We start from the raw sequence: 15283 nt of genomic DNA on the forward strand, positions 1-15283 counted from the left end.
AAGTGCAAATTGATCAACGATTTTGTTTGGAGAAAACTACGACCGTCCATACAAATCGATGCTGTTCAGCAATCGGTTCGCGCCCGCCGGAGCTTGTGAATCGGGCGGAAAGTAAGAGAAACTTCGTAATCTAGATTTTAACATTTTTAGGAACGGAAAACAATCAGTGTGCTTTTTATTTTGTTGGTCTGCTCAGTTTTCAATTTAGTGAGCTGGAGATTTTTCGGGAGGGTTTCGCTCGGGAGGGACGACACTAACTACGCAAAAGGGTGCGTCAATGTTTGGTGCCTGTGGAAAGTGGAAGGAAATACAGAAAAAAGAGGAGAGGAGGAAAAAGCGCAAAACTCTTTCAATTGTTTGTGTACCGGGGGGGGGGGGGGGGGGGTTTGGGCAGGGTGTAAAAGGCGGGATGTGGGATCGAAAGCATTTTGCAACATTATTAGCTCTAATTGAATTAAATGCACGGGACAGATGCAAACAATGTCCACAATTACTGTTTATTGTTTTGTACTGCTACTGCCGCGCGGAGTTATCTAACTGTCCGATCGGCCAGCGATCGGTGCCACAAAACGGAGAGGTTAAAGGTACGCTCGTTAGGGTGGGTAACGGCCTGTGAACATATTTACCACGATCACGGAGCAGCGCGGGAGTGTTTTGAGTAGCTGCAGATAATTAGATAATTTCTATATCGCACTGATAAATAAAACATTGAAATAGTGTTTTATGGTACTGCTTTGCCGAGCCACCGTTTTGTAACATTGGAGTGGACGGTGGTGGTGCACTGTGGTATAATCATTGTTTTGCTGCTGGTGCTTTTTCTAACATTCAATTTTACTTCTACGTTGTATTGCAATGTTATTGAATTCTATTTTATTTTACAACGTACGCAATAGTAACAAAAAAGGTGAATGGGAAATTTGGAGCATGTTTTTGAATTCTTTTAATAAACCGATGTCAATTTTTGGTCAACAGAGGCCAAATAAACCCTTGAAATGGTTTAGCGAAGCCTTCATCACATACACATCCTAGCTTACTAGCAATTAGTTACAGACGACGACCGATCGACGAGTAAAAGTGAAACAAAAGCCACTCCACACTTGACACCCAATAAATCTCGATGGGCGTAGTCGCTGCAGGCGCAACAAATGGGAAACGCTCAATGTTAAGCCGCTAAAAGCAGCAAAACGTTTTACGGCTTCGCCTTGCTATTGACGAAAAAAGAAAAAAAAACAACATAAAGCCTATATCTGTGCCATTGGTACTTTATCGGCGTCATATCTTTCAGAGCGATTTGCAACAAATAATACCGAAAAAAGGCCCGAGCGCTCCATTTCAGCTCCACCGACACGCCATTGTTGTGCACATGCTGTTGTGCACCGCCCGAGTTCAAGGACGTACCGCGCTGCTGGTACGGAAACGGTACCGCCAAACGGAAAACACACCGTGGAAAAACTGTGGCACAACATAGCAATAGGAAAAATGAAATGAAATGAAATAAAGCACATCCGACCTCCCCCCGAAATGTAGACGGACACACATTCCTTCCGCTCGCGTTCCAATTAAAACCTTGGCCGTGACGCACGAATGGGCAGGGCGTGCCATTAGCGAGGCACCTGTGCCATCCAACAGAGAGAGAGAGAGAGAGAGAGAGAGAGAGAGAGAGAGAGAGAGAGAGAAGGAGACAAACACTGAAACTGAGTAAGAGATAACCAAAAAAACAAAAACCGGAACCATCGAATCTCCACGCCGATCGGTGATCTTCGCTCGAGCTTTCGATCCTACCCGCCTGCCATTCAATCAAGCCAGCCGTGTCACACATAAAGAGAAAGTGTCCACACGGTCACGTTTGTTTTCATTTGCATAGAAATGCCTGCATACCGAACCGTCGTCCGGTGTAAGTTGGACTGCCCCGAGGCAGTTGACGGCCATTGTCCAATTTTTGGACGGGCTGTGATTTCTACTAAAAACGAAAAAAGCATCCAAATACCACGTACTTGACAAGAGGGGTTCAAATTATGCGCCTCATTTCAAGCGCGAGTTGTCTTTTCCCTTCCCAGGACAGCCCACGACCGTGTTGGGGATGATGTTTATTCTACGTACGTATTTTGTATACGCGATCGTCATGCGTGTATTGTGATAAGCTTCGCATACACAAGCTTTTATCTACCCTTGGGCATGGCCCGCATACACAGTTATGTGTCACGATGTTTTCCCGTTTCTGCATCCCCCTCATGTGGGGTCGTGTTACCTACGGGTGGTGGTGGTGCTAGTTCGCAACCTGTTAACGTATGCATGGACCTGAGAGTCAAGGCAAATCGGCAAACAGAAACAGTGGTAGCAGTAGGGAACTTTCGCCACGGTCTAGGTCAACCACGCCACCACGGTGGCTGTGTTGGCTGTATTCGACACACACACACATATGTTGGGGCACGCGAAGCGATTCGGTATTTGCATATTGATCTTTTGGGTATGGGAATGAGGAAAGTCTTTACAAAGAAAAAAACACAAAAACGACTTATGATTTCACCAACCAAGCACGTGCACACGTACGATAACAAAATGGTAGGAAGTAGCACCCCACACATAGGCACATGCTACAACGGGGGTATACTTGAAAAGCATGGAACCATCGCTAGAAGATGGCCGGTACGAGTACAGAAACAATTATGATGTGCTGATTGACATCACTTTATACATGGAGTTGTAGCTTTCTACTAACGATTTCATTAGCAGGAATGTGGTGAAATGCTGCATGATAGCAAGCGGTTTCTAGGCGCTTTTTAAGCGCGGTTTTTTGTTGATATTTGAATTGTGTTTTAGCAATATATGATGACATTTTCCAATAGCTAAAAAAAGAAGTTAAATTGCTACACCCATCTACAATTAAAATTCCGCCTTTCATCAAGTGGGAAGTAAATGGTACGCATTAATGAATACCCTTTTACCAACAATATCTATTTCGCAAGAGCATCGTTCTGCACACAACAGCAGCGTGCTCGGCCGCGTTCTGTGTCCCATTTAAAGGTGTACATATTTTATGACGGCTTAATTTATGGCGTGCCACCATCGGGCCACGATTGCCAAACACCAAACGCGGTGCCAACTCGTTTGGTGCTGCGCCTACCCGCGGTTCTAGTCCTTGCGCGACCGATTTGCGTGCACGACAAAATGTAGGGTGCCGCCACCATGCCGCGCCCGATTCCGCGACCGTGCCAGCAGCAGGTTCGTCGCTGCCACCATCGCGCAAGTCTAATGATTGCGCGACGGTGTAGAAATCGATCGATTGCACGGGTGTGTGAACGGAGGTGTGGGTTAGAGCGGTCCGTATTTGCTCACAACGTTGGTGCGTTGTTCATGGGACAACAATTCGGCACACATACACACACACTCATAGAGATATACACACGAAAAAAGGAACCTTGTCACATTCCACCTTTTCACCCCCGAGTGACTGGGTTTTAGATGCCGTGACGTTTCCATACGAACTTTAAGGGTGTTTCAGGGATTCGGAATCATTTCGCAAGCTGCCGAAACCAGTTCAATCAAGGCAGAAAAAAGGATATTACTCAAAAAACTGCCCTCTCCGCTTCTTTCCATATCAGTGGCGCGCACTATCAAACGTTCACTTGGAAAGCTTCCACGCGGCTGTTCGCACTCTTCCCCGTCGGCCCCGACGCGCTTCGCATGCGCATCAACCGATCCGGCAACATTCCAGCCACTTCGGACAGCCACCACCCAGCGATGGAGGGGCCGCCTAGTAGTGTTGGCGCAAAAGTGGCACAAGACACGAAACAATTTCTTCAATGGAATTCCATTCTGTTTATATATGTGTTTCTCGCTTCTCGCTGTATACGTGGTTCGGCTAGGCTAGGATGCTGGGAGTGCCCGCTTACATCGATCGTTGTTTTCTGCTTCTTTGCTATCGCATCTCTCCTTCCTCTACTGTTACTTTGCGTTGGGCCCATGTGTGTATGTGTGTGATGGCTTCACTCGCTCCCTCTCTTTCGCTGTCCGCTATGTGTGTGTACATATACACAAGTTAAAGCAGCGGAGAAAAGGAGCGCTCGAGGAGATCGAGCGATCAGTCAGGTAAAACACAAGACGTTAGAGAGAGCACAGCATAGAAGGGGTAGCAACATCATGCATACCGTTTCAGCCCCCGTTAAAAAAGATGGATACATGCGTGTGTGTATGTGTGTAAGTGTTTGGAGAAGGGAGATTATACAAGAATTTGTCACGTCACTTGTTTTGGATCTAATCCGTTTGGGGTGGCACTGGGTGACTTTTTTTATAACTTCCACACCTTAGGTTTGTTAAATATTTCCACCACGCTTACTACTCTATACTATCCCTTCGCCACCATTTGTTAGATTCATGCAAGACCATGCGAAGCGTTAGTAGATGATGATCGCACGATCGAAAACTCCGGATGGAATCTTCAACTGGCACACTTCCAAAGACAGCTCATGCAGCCATTTCTCGTCCGGAAAACAGCAAATGATAACGCTTTACCAAAACCTTTCCCGGGACAAATATTAACGACACCCACAAAAACACATAACTTGCTGATGACACTCACATGTACGGCATGGCAGAGCGGATTTTCGAATCCGCCAACTTTCTTCTCACGGGGTGTGTGTGTAGTAGTAGTAGGGTCGTCAAACTCTTCTTCAATTTTTCTGCTGCTCCTAGCGCACTGCTACGTATCTTCACACAACCTCGAAAAAATCGTCAAACTGTGGCTCACAAGATCTATTCACTCGATGCGTTACGTTCTCAGCACGATTTCACTGGGCATCCGTACGCCTTTCTGCCTTCGTTTCACGGAGCGCACCGGACAGCACACAAACGCGCGAGAAACTGCATACGTAGCACATTTAGTTTGACCGCAAGCGCTGCGCAGCGACTCGCCGCGCCACTCCGATCCCGGGGCGGGTTGTGGTTCGCCGTTGCCTCTCTATTGCACGGTGCGCAAAAGCGATTCTACCCCGTCACAAGCACGAACTGTGTGTAGCCACTGCTGCTTTGAATCATATTTTTTCGTATGTATATTGCACGCAAAGAAAAACACGATCACACGATCAAGCAATGGAGCGAAGAAAAAAAAACTTCACACGAGCAACTCGGAACTTTTCAGCTTTATTTGAGGGGTTGGAGATGGTCTTGGGGATGCGCGCACACACTTTACCGAAAAATAATATAATTGCACGGGAGTACTGCGAAACTTGTTTTCGTAGCTAGACTTTATTTCGCCTGTGACCGCACCTACGTCACGTCATACAAGAAGGGCCGTTTGGGACGATCGCACTACCTGATGACCGTACGCTGCGGATTTGTTCACCTGTTTGATCGTAAGGGCGATACGGGTTTGTGAGAATCGATCGGAGGCAACTTTTGCCTAGCTCCAGCCTCTTGCTGCCTGGCCAGCACCAATACACGCGCACCGTGCCACAACATAGCCATGCACACAGACGCAGCTATGCTTTGGTTTAAGGTGTTGGTGGGTGTTACACGAGCTTCAGCAGTGTTTATTTCAAACAGGTACATTGCCGACTGGTTTATGTTTTTTTAACGCCGTGGAGATGGTAAAACTGAACCTTTTACAAACGATTGCATGTGCGAGAAATAAAATTGGAATACAAATGTCTAGTGTTAGAATTTTACTTGTGTAAATGATACTATTGATTTTGAGTCTCAAAGCTACATCTGTACGTAACTTAGATCAGTTGTTTTTAACTATTCCTAAAGCTAAAATAGCTAAAATGGATCGTATTGTCTTCTAGAAGTTGTACATTTTAAAACTAAGCAAAATAAAAATAATTGAATAAAATGATTTGATGTAATGTTTGATGTGTGATCATTTGTAAAACATTAATAAACTCAAAAGCGGCAACAATTTTCATCATGTTTGAACGAAAGAATTGAACGAAACAAAATTCGAGCAGATGCCCGACGAAAGCGATCAAAACTCAATCGTACCGGTTATTTTTTCCAAAGTTTGTATTTTTTAGTTAAGTTTTAATAAGCGAATAAGTAAAACAATTCAATTACTTCTTGAAAACTTAAAAAATACAGTACTAAATGTAGTGAGGTGACAAAACATTCTTGGATTTTATGACGCATTTACGACTAGGCAAACAATCGTGTTTATTATACGCATTTTTAAAGCTGTAATAATCGTGTTTACTGTTTCTTTACAGTTTACTATCTATTAACTAAATTGCTCCCCATTACTAACTACTAACTTCTTCTTTGCCTGGAAATATATCGACTTTAGCCCACTTGCATGCTATGTTCGCTGCTTTTACATCATCGATAAGACTATCGCCGATAGGGCACTTTCCGCTTATATCAACCTGCTCGTACTTTGTCGTCATTTCGGCAGTATCTTTTGCCAGCAGTTTCTCCATGCCGTTCCACGCTATCATTGTACCGTTATCGGTGCACAACTTCTTCGGTGGTCTGTAGGTGCTGTACCCGAACTGGGCCGCCATCGAGCTCAGCGCATTGAATATAACGTCATTGCAAGCCACACCGCCCGAAACGACTAAACTGCGGTGTGGTCCTGCTGCATTGGAAAACAAATTGCGCCGTTCACAGTACTCAATCGCGCGCTGCGTTCGGTGCAGCATGTGCCGTGTGACTCCTTTCAAGAAACAAGCACAAAACGCTTCATAATCGGGCAGCAAAGCATCGGGCGCAAGATCTGGGGGGTGAGAAACAAAAAAGATTACTTAACGTTAAACCACAATTTCATCCTTTGCCCATCACTTACGGAGGGTGGATTCTCGTTCGAGTATGTGTCTCGTGGCGGTATTTTTCAGTCCGGCGAAACTGAACTGACAGTCACGATATTTAGAAAGTGGTAGCGGGAATTCGTAAGCAGATGTGTCTTTTGCGCCAGCCTGCTGGGCTGCTGCTTCAATAGCCTGACCACCAGACATTTGCGCATACTTGGCCACATTCCGCAGCTTCAGCCGACGAGCGATTTTATCCAACGCTTCACCCGGCGCATCGTCCAATGTTTCGCCGAGCAGTCGAAATCGTGCAGTGCTCTCCACAAATACCAGCAACGAGTGACCACCGCTTACCAGCAAGCAGAGAAATGGATACGGAATAGTAGAGGTCATCCGGGCCATCAACGCGTGTGCCTGCATATGGTGTATGGGAATGAGCGGTTTGTTGTAGGAGCGGGCGATATGTTTCGCATACCTCATCCCCACTATCAGACTGAGGGGTAACCCTAAAAGATCAGAAATAATTATAACAAACCGTACCTCAAGGGAAATGTTTTCTACACACCTGGCCGATTGGTGACAGCAACTGCATCTATATCGTTAGGAGTCATATTTGCTAGTTTAAACGCATTTTGCACAACGGATTCGATATTGGCACGGTGGATGTCTTGCGCTACCGGTGGAATGATTCCACCAAACCTGCCAAGGCATTTCGATGCTGTAGATACATTTTACCATTACGTGTGTGAATTCATATTTCCTCACCTCAAGTGACTGCTTTGCTGGGAATGAATGTACTCTCCCAAAACTGTCCCATTGCCGGTAACCAAAGCTGCCCCGGTGTCATCACAACTCGTTTCGATTCCTAGCACTACCGGGGAGGATTGTGTTGTCAAATGTCTGAAAGAAGGCATATACAGGGTAAATAAATAGTTACAAATTATTCGTATATGTGTCTCGATGAAATGATGCAAACTTTCATACCTGTTCACTGTCCTAAAACGAGCAAATTTAGATAAAACTCTAGGCATCATGCTCACACAGCTGTTGTTTGTTTTTCGACTGTAGAACGCGATCGAGTCCAAAACAACCAATAACATTGACAAGATTCATATATACATGCTGTACCATATTTTAAAAAAATCATTCATCATTTAGAAGAGTAATCGAAATAATTATGTACAAGTCTTGTTTTTAGTGCTTTTAAAATATTTGATTAGTGAGAAAATAAGAGTAAACGCAGTATCAACGCTTTTAAATTAAGATAATAAAATCAAAACAAACAACATCAACGACCACCTTCGCTATGTACAGCTTGTGCGCGTGCGGTTTGACAGCGATGGAAAATTATTTGGCATTGAAGCAAACAAAAGCCACAAAAAAAGTGGCCAAAGTGTTGGGCGATCTACAAAATTCTGGTCTGTTCTTGCAAATCTAATCAGCTGTTAGTCATTCGTAACAGCGGCCCTGCTATCGTTTTCGGTGTGGTGAATGTTAATTTGTAATAGCTTCTAATGGATAGTGAGGTAAGTGTGTAAACTGTGCAGTTAGGGGAAGATTGGCTATCGCTGGTATGTTCCTTCTGAAAGTAATTATCTTTTCTTTTGTTGTTGTTGTTGTGTTATCTCTAGCCACCATTGGGCGGACGCTTGGTCGATTTGGTGGACAACGAGTGGATTGCCGACGAGCTGCCTTACGACCACATCCAAGTGCCTTGCGATAAGCTACCCGATCCCGAGGCGGACAACGGTGACTCCCATCTGACGCTGAAAGAGCAAGAGCAGAAATGGACTGATCTGGCGCTGACATCACTGGCACCGGATTTGTCCGTTTCTGAGCAGGTTAATTTCCCTGGTGTTTAGCGTGTAGCGTCTCTCGATTGTGCTGCACCGAACTCGGCACCCTTGTGTGCTAACTACATGATACGGATTCTACGCGAGTTATTTACTGAAATCGACTAATCAAAACCACATTAACAATGAATAGACATCTACATTCCCCTACGATATTAACGGAATTCGCTCGCACGTTTGAGGAAGAGCAGGAAACCATATTTACGAAACTAGTGAATAGGCTAACTAACAATAACCGACCCAGCAATGAGTCAACACTTCAAGGGACGGTACTGCACGAGGAACCGTCCGGCGCGGATAGTGAGGCATCGGGAAGAGATACCCGGACAGCGCAAATGGACACACCGCCAGCTAGTTCGTCGGCCATTCGAAAATCATCGACGAGTAGTTCGTATACCGATGCGGAGTCCACTACATCAGCTCAGCCGACCTCCGGCGAACGGACCACCACCAGCGTGCTTCGGCGATTAAGCAGCCTAATTTCCCAGAAACCGAATGTAATGTGTTTGTATGCAATTTGTTTATTTTTGTTTCTAACAATACTAAATTAATTTGCATCTTCTCTACAGACCAAACGAAGCTATAAAAACACGGAGCTTCATAAGTTCTGGATGCCCGATTCTACGTCGATCGAGTGTTACGATTGTTCGGTAAAGTTTACCACATTCCGCCGCAAACACCACTGTCGATTGTGTGGACAAATCTTTTGCACCAAATGCTGCAACCAGGTGGTGACGGGGAAGATCATCAACTGTTCGGAAGATTTGCGCGTGTGCAATTATTGTTCCAAGGTCGTATTTACGTACCTAAAATCTTCCAACATTTCTGCCGACCTGAAGCCGGATCTGAAGGCCCTGCAGGAAGATCTAGCACATAAACTATCGACGCTGCAGCCGCCTGGAAGTGGTGGTCCAGAGTCGAGCGGCGCTACCGCAGCGTCTAGCGGAAGAAATCGGAGAAAAATTTCCGTCGGATATCAGGAGGAACGATTTGCGGCTAGTGCAGGGTCAGGCATCTCTTCTGCCGATCGTAAATCCATTCTGCAGCAGTCCAACTCCCTCAAAACCTTGTACGATGAAATGTGTCGCTCGTTGCCGCTGTACAATCGAGGGCATGAGCTTATCGATTTTCTGTTCAGCAGACAAAAGTCGTCGAATAATATGCAAGCAATCGCTATACTTAATGCTATGATCGATGCGGGATTTTTGATCGCTATCTATGAGACGAAGATCGAAAGCAGTATCGATGAAGAGGCAACCCTTGCACGAGAGAAAACGTTGCCCGAACAAGCTCATCAACGGCAAGGGGGAAGTAGTGGTGGATCGGCAGAAGATGAAGATGATGGCAATACTTCGTCGATCGAGTTCAGCGAGGATACGGTCTACAAATTAGCTGTGCTTCAAGATCGTCCGGCTGGTGCGCCCGGTTTGGTAGCAGGAGTCGGAGAAGGAGCGTACCATTTAGAGCTGAATTTTAAATCTAGCTCGGTTTTAATGCGCTCCGGAAACGAGGATCAATCGTCGGTTGACAGCGAAGACGGCGCTGGCAGTGGAATTGGAGGCAGCACCACGCTGAGCAGCATTATCCTGAAAGACTCAGCGATGGACAGTTCATACCTAATATCGACGGGAGCAAAAGCGTTGCTGAAAGCTTTCTGCGAGCACGAGGAACTGCTCGTTAATCAACTGTTGCGGGCACAGAACCTCGACCCATCGTGGAGCAAGACGCTCATCCCGATTGTGGCCCGGGTGGCAAACACGATGCGCCTTGATGAGGCCTACGGCACGGACGCTATGGACATACGGAACTATGTTTACTTTAAAAAGGTCCCGGGTGGCGATCGCAGCGAGTCTCAGATACTGGGTGGAGTGGTATTTTCCAAAAATGTAGCCCACAAAGAGATGTCGCAGAAGGTGGACAAGCCGAAAATATTGCTGCTGCAGTGTGCGATCGCGTACCAGCGGGTGGAAGGAAAGTTTGTCAGCTTCGACACGCTGATGCTGCAGGAGCGCGACTATTTGCGGAACAAGGTGTCGAAAATTATAAGCCTCGGGCCGAACATTGTGTTGGTGCACAAGAACGTGGCCGGCATTGCGCAGGACATGTTGCGCAACAAGGGCATTACGCTGGTGCTGGACGTGAAGCTGTGCGTACTGGAACGGATTGCGCGTTTTCTTGATTGTGATATTATCAGCTGCATCGATTCTAACGTTGGACAGCCAAAGCTGGGCATATGCGATCGATTCAGGATTCAGACATTTTACGACGATCAAGGTAAGCAGGGCGTTGACGATTTACTGCCACAGTCCATCCTCTTCTTCTTCTATTTGGCGTAACTTCTGCGTATACAGGCATTCGAGACTTGATTGATGGCATTGAGTCGAACGGGTTGACGATTGTACCACGGGACCGCTCATCTGACAGTTTATCAATTAGTCTTATTTGTTTTTCGCCTTCTTCCAGGATCTTCCAAAACTTTGATGTGCCTAGAAAAGCAGCACAGCCCAAGAGGTTGCTGTGTTTTGCTGCGGGGAGCCAAACGAAGCGAACTGGCGAAAATTAAAAAGATAGCATCACTCATGCTTCTGGCGCGACATAACTGGCGCTTCGAGCTGTCGTATCTATGCGATGTGTACGCGATGCCACCAACGCCACGGACAAGTATATTCGATTCAAAAGAATCCAGCCCTTCCGATCCACCCCCACTGCTCACGAGAAAGTCAGTGGAAGAGCCGTCAAGTGTGTTGAAGGAGAATCAGACCTCAGTTACGACTAAAATGGCCCAAATCGAACCAACGACAGTCGGCAAAACCATTCGTACAACCACGGGCAGTGCGACCAATCGAGAAAACGTTGGAGACTGGACTGATCCCTTGCGATCGGGAGCCTTTGGTCCCTCGGAGGACGGTGCAGGCCCGGATGACGATGAAGATGACACATCGTTTGAGCTAGCGGCGGAAACACCGCACGATAACCGGTTCCGATCCGCCCTTAGTTCGACAATTTTATCCATCAGTCCGTTTGTGGCCTTTCCCCTGCCGTACCTCGAAACGGACAGTGGCCGCAAGTGTGCCCTTCGATGCTACTTTCCCGATGAGCTCTACTATTCGAAGCAGTGGAGTAATGGAGGAACGTTGGGTTTGGCAGGAGAGAAGTTTTCCGCAACAATGGCAGAAAATGCCGGTGCGGGCGCGGGAGGCAATGCTTCGACGGACGAGGAGGAGAAACAACTATTGCCCGTGCATCCTTTTGTGACGCATAAAATAACCACTTCGGTGGAGAGTAAGGAGATGCAGACGATTCTCGCCAGCTTTCGTGCAAACGGTGGGCGGTATCCAAAAGTTTCCATGAGTAAGTAATCATTTCAAACAGATTATGTTCTATGTTGTTTTATGAGGAATTTTGAATATTGATGTATCTGTTGCAGTGAAAAAAACATCAACTCGTAAACGACGCCTTACCACGATAGCACAACGATCCCTCGAAGAGTTTGTGTATCGTGACGCATTGGACATCGAAAACCATCAACGCTTGCCGGTGCTTTTCTGCAGCTTCAATTATAACGAAAACGTCCCGTCGACCTTCTGTGCGCAACCATCCTATCTGGATATGCAATTTTACGGCCAAAACGACATCATGCTTGGGCTGTTCCTCGAGCACTATTGCTTCCGCAGCTCTTACATTTGCAAATCGTGCAACCTTCCCATGATGGATCACGTGCGACGTTACGTTCACTCCGGCGGCTGCATTCAAGTGAAGCTGGTCGAGGATGTGACCAAAATGGACACCGGCACGATATTGATATCGTCACGATGTACAATCTGCAACGAGTACTCGAAACAGGCCCCAATGTCCCAAGACACGTGGTGTTATTCGTTTGCCAAATTTCTTGAACTTCGCTTCCACGGACACGCCTACAAGAAGCGGAACTGTGAAGGAATAATGGATCAGTCGGACGGCGGCGAAGAAGCAGGGGGAGGTATGGTCTGTCGACACTCGTTGCATCGCGATTTTGAGCAAAACTTTTCATACAAAGGCATCGTGGCCAGCTTCCGGTATACGGCGATCGATGTGTGGGAGATAGTGTTACCGGCCATGTCCATCTCGCTGGTCATCCCCGCTACCGGTGTCAGCCAGCGCACGATTACCGATCAGCGCACGGAAGAAATGAAAACGCTCGCCATCATGGGATACGATGTGTTTGTGAAAATACTGGAGAAACTTGCTGAACTATCAGTGGATACGGATACGTTTGCCAAGTTGAAGAAGAAGGCCAATCAGGACCAGGTGGCTTTTAAGCAGCGCATCGAAAAGGTGCAGAAGCTGCTGACTGAAGACGTGCTCTCGATCGAACTGATCGATGATGCAATCGTAACGCTGAAGCACACTTTAGCCGAAGCAATCGAGGAGTGGGAACCGAAGCTGCACGACATAATCAACCAGACAAAGAGTGCTCAAGCTTCCAAGCCGAGCGTGGTAGTTGATGCTGGCAGTGGAAATGCAGGAACTGTCATCGATAGCGGAATGATCGCCACCGAAGAGTTGGACCTATCCCGATCGACTGATAACCCGGAAACGTTTGAATCTTCTAAGGATCCGATCGAGACGGAGCCAATTGAAAGCACGTCAGCTGGTACCGGTGGAAAGCTCGAACAAGATGCAATGTCTGTCGATGCAGAGGACGACAAGATAGTTAGCAATGCAAGTGAAGAAAAACAACCAGCAAGGGAGAGCTTAAATGAGAAGAAAACGGTAAAAACGATTCTGAGCCAACTGCTTTCAACGAACGATTATTCCCACATCCTGAGTTCGCCGTTACCGCCCCACGAACATCACGGTCTGAAGGCTGGCCTGTTTCCGATCGTTGTGAACGAACAAGATTTAGGCTCGTGCATTGCGTACAGCCTGATGTCGCAGGAGTATCGCAAAATGCTCGATAGTATGCTAAGCGGAGGGACCGGCGGTGTCATAACGATAGGAGCGTCCGAAAACAGTCCAAATATGAAGCGAAAATCAACTTCGGTCAGGTATGTATCGGTGAGGTTGTATAATTTTAAGAAGAACTTCACAAAAGACTGCTTTATCATTCCAAAACTATTATCAATCGCAGCTCCACAACGGATGCAGATGACTCTCCTGCTGCAGCTGGCAAAAACGAGCAAGATAAGAAGCATAAAAATGCCTCTCACAGTGAAATTCATTTCCAGGTAGGGAGAGCAAAACATGTTTTACGTCAAAATCAGTTAAAACAACTACTAATTGCACGACAATGCCTTTCCTCTCAACCAGGATGCGAACTGTAACTTTGTATGCCGAATCTACTTTGCAAAGGAGTTTGATTTGCTACGATGCCAGATTTTGAAACGCCCGGCCACGACTGGAACGACACATCGCGGCTCTGGAACGGTAGGCAACACTGCTGGGACCGTTGCGGGTGGCAATGGAAGTAACGGTCCCGGCGGGGATGCGAACGAAACGTCACAAGAAGTGATGGAAACGGTGCGGAAAATGTTCGCCCGATCGCTGAGTAAAAGCGTGCGCTGGGAAGCACGTGGTGGCAAGAGCGGCTCCAAGTTTAGCAAAACGGTCGATGACCGGTTTGTTTTGAAAGAGATGTCACGGACCGATTTGACCATATTTGAAAACTTTGCTCCGAACTATTTCGAGTACTTACAGCGTTGCATGAAGCAAAAGCACATTACGCTGCTAGCGAAAATTTTCGGTGTGTTTAAAATTACCATCAAACGGAAGGAGTAAGTGACGCAAAGCTGGTTATCAATTTTTATATTTATTTTAACTATTGTCTTCTAATGTCTTCTACAACCTCCACAGCAATACGACTGTGGAAAGCGCTGTACTGGTCATGGAGAATCTTTTCTGTGGAAAAGATATCAAGGAAAAATATGACCTCAAAGGTTCGGACCGTAACCGTTTGGTGGATCCGAACCGGCAAACAGGCACGGAACGAGTGCTGATGGACGAAAACTTCATACAAAGTATGATTCTGAGGCTACAGCTGAATTGTCATGGAATGCTAACGGTGTTATGGTTAATATTTTCAGTGTCCTGGACAAATCCCCTTTACATTTTGTCGCACAGTAAGACGGTGTTGAAGGAAGCGATTACCCGTGATGCCTGTTTTCTGGAACGCAACGAAGTTATGGACTACTCGCTGCTGGTTGGATTGGAAAGTTCTGAAAAGAATCTCGTGATTGGCATAATCGGTAAGAATGTGTTGTATCATAGGAGGTGAAAGTTATAGAGGACTAAAATACAATTTTACCATTTCTCTCGCGCCAGATTATATCCGAACGTATACGCTGGATAAAAAATTTGAGTCGATGATCAAGCAGTCGGGTTTGATGGGCGGCCATGGAAAGCTACCTACCGTCGTTTCACCCAAGATGTACAAATCTCGATTCATTGTCGCGATGGAAAGGTAAGTGTCGTATAAAGCATTCAAATGTGTTTAAGCTATTTGCTGAAGTCTATTTTCTACTGTTCGTTCCATTAAAGATACTTTTTATGCGTACCGGATCGTTGGGAAGGATTGTCTAAAAAATAAAGCTAGGATCATGCAGCCGGGTAACTAAACTGTTGTTCATATGTTCACAGATCCATCCGAACAAGTGGTACGAGCGAATGTGAGGGATGTCTCCCCTTTTAAATTTCCTTCGTTGTTCAGTAGTGAAA

The 15283-nt window shown here is 46.3% G+C and overlaps 4 protein-coding genes across 4 annotated transcripts in view; 2 read left to right on the forward strand and 2 right to left on the reverse strand.

The window, feature by feature from the left end:
* Nucleotides 1-5457, reverse strand: part of LOC121591853 (unconventional myosin-XV) — a 38138-nt gene extending 32681 nt beyond the window's left edge. The window contains exon 1 of the mRNA XM_041912894.1: nt 4580-5457. The gene's annotated coding sequence lies outside the window, so the exon portion shown is untranslated. The remainder of the gene's footprint in view (nt 1-4579) is intronic.
* Nucleotides 5458-6051: 594 nt separating this feature from the next.
* LOC121591995 (probable tRNA N6-adenosine threonylcarbamoyltransferase, mitochondrial) lies at nt 6052-7915 on the reverse strand. Its single transcript, XM_041913144.1, has 5 exons — nt 7722-7915; nt 7503-7637; nt 7303-7436; nt 6776-7243; nt 6052-6706 (listed from the first exon to the last, which is right to left on the reverse strand). Exons 1-5 carry the CDS (start codon nt 7835-7837, stop codon nt 6234-6236), a joined length of 1326 nt encoding a protein of 441 aa, XP_041769078.1. The 5' UTR covers nt 7838-7915; the 3' UTR covers nt 6052-6233.
* Nucleotides 7916-8059: 144 nt separating this feature from the next.
* Nucleotides 8060-8599, forward strand: LOC121591996 (anaphase-promoting complex subunit 13-like). Its single transcript, XM_041913145.1, has 2 exons — nt 8060-8263; nt 8369-8599. Exons 1-2 carry the CDS (start codon nt 8252-8254, stop codon nt 8597-8599), a joined length of 243 nt encoding a protein of 80 aa, XP_041769079.1. The 5' UTR covers nt 8060-8251.
* A 116-nt stretch (nt 8600-8715) lies between these two features.
* Nucleotides 8716-15277, forward strand: LOC121591993 (putative 1-phosphatidylinositol 3-phosphate 5-kinase). Its single transcript, XM_041913141.1, has 10 exons — nt 8716-9087; nt 9160-10864; nt 11054-11941; nt 12018-13617; nt 13701-13797; nt 13880-14343; nt 14423-14586; nt 14653-14814; nt 14891-15029; nt 15107-15277. The coding sequence occupies exons 1-10, from the start codon at nt 8716-8718 to the stop codon at nt 15153-15155; spliced, it is 5640 nt and encodes a 1879-aa protein (XP_041769075.1). The 3' UTR covers nt 15156-15277.
* The last annotated feature ends 6 nt before the right edge of the window (nt 15278-15283 follow it).

The sequence above is a fragment of the Anopheles merus genome, chromosome 2L (genome assembly GCF_017562075.2).
Source record: "Anopheles merus strain MAF chromosome 2L, AmerM5.1, whole genome shotgun sequence".
NCBI lineage: Eukaryota > Metazoa > Arthropoda > Insecta > Diptera > Culicidae > Anopheles > Anopheles merus.

What these genes read in the sequence shown, in the direction of transcription:
- LOC121591995 (XM_041913144.1), bottom strand. Translation starts at nt 7,837, where the DNA reads ATGTTATTGGTTGTTTTGGACTCGATCGCGTTCTACAGTCGAAAAACA. An exon ending in CAGCAAAGCAGTCACTTGAG is followed by an intron (nt 7,437 to 7,502) that starts GTGAGGAAATAT and finishes ATGCCTTGGCAG; the next exon opens with GTTTGGTGGAATCATTCCAC. An exon ending in TGCTGTCACCAATCGGCCAG is followed by an intron (nt 7,244 to 7,302) that starts GTGTGTAGAAAA and finishes CTGATCTTTTAG; the next exon opens with GGTTACCCCTCAGTCTGATA.
- LOC121591993 (XM_041913141.1), top strand. Translation starts at nt 8,716, where the DNA reads ATGAATAGACATCTACATTCCCCTACGATATTAACGGAATTCGCTCGC. An exon ending in GACATTTTACGACGATCAAG is followed by an intron (nt 10,865 to 11,053) that starts GTAAGCAGGGCG and finishes GCCTTCTTCCAG; the next exon opens with GATCTTCCAAAACTTTGATG. An exon ending in TCTCGTGATTGGCATAATCG is followed by an intron (nt 14,815 to 14,890) that starts GTAAGAATGTGT and finishes CTCTCGCGCCAG; the next exon opens with ATTATATCCGAACGTATACG.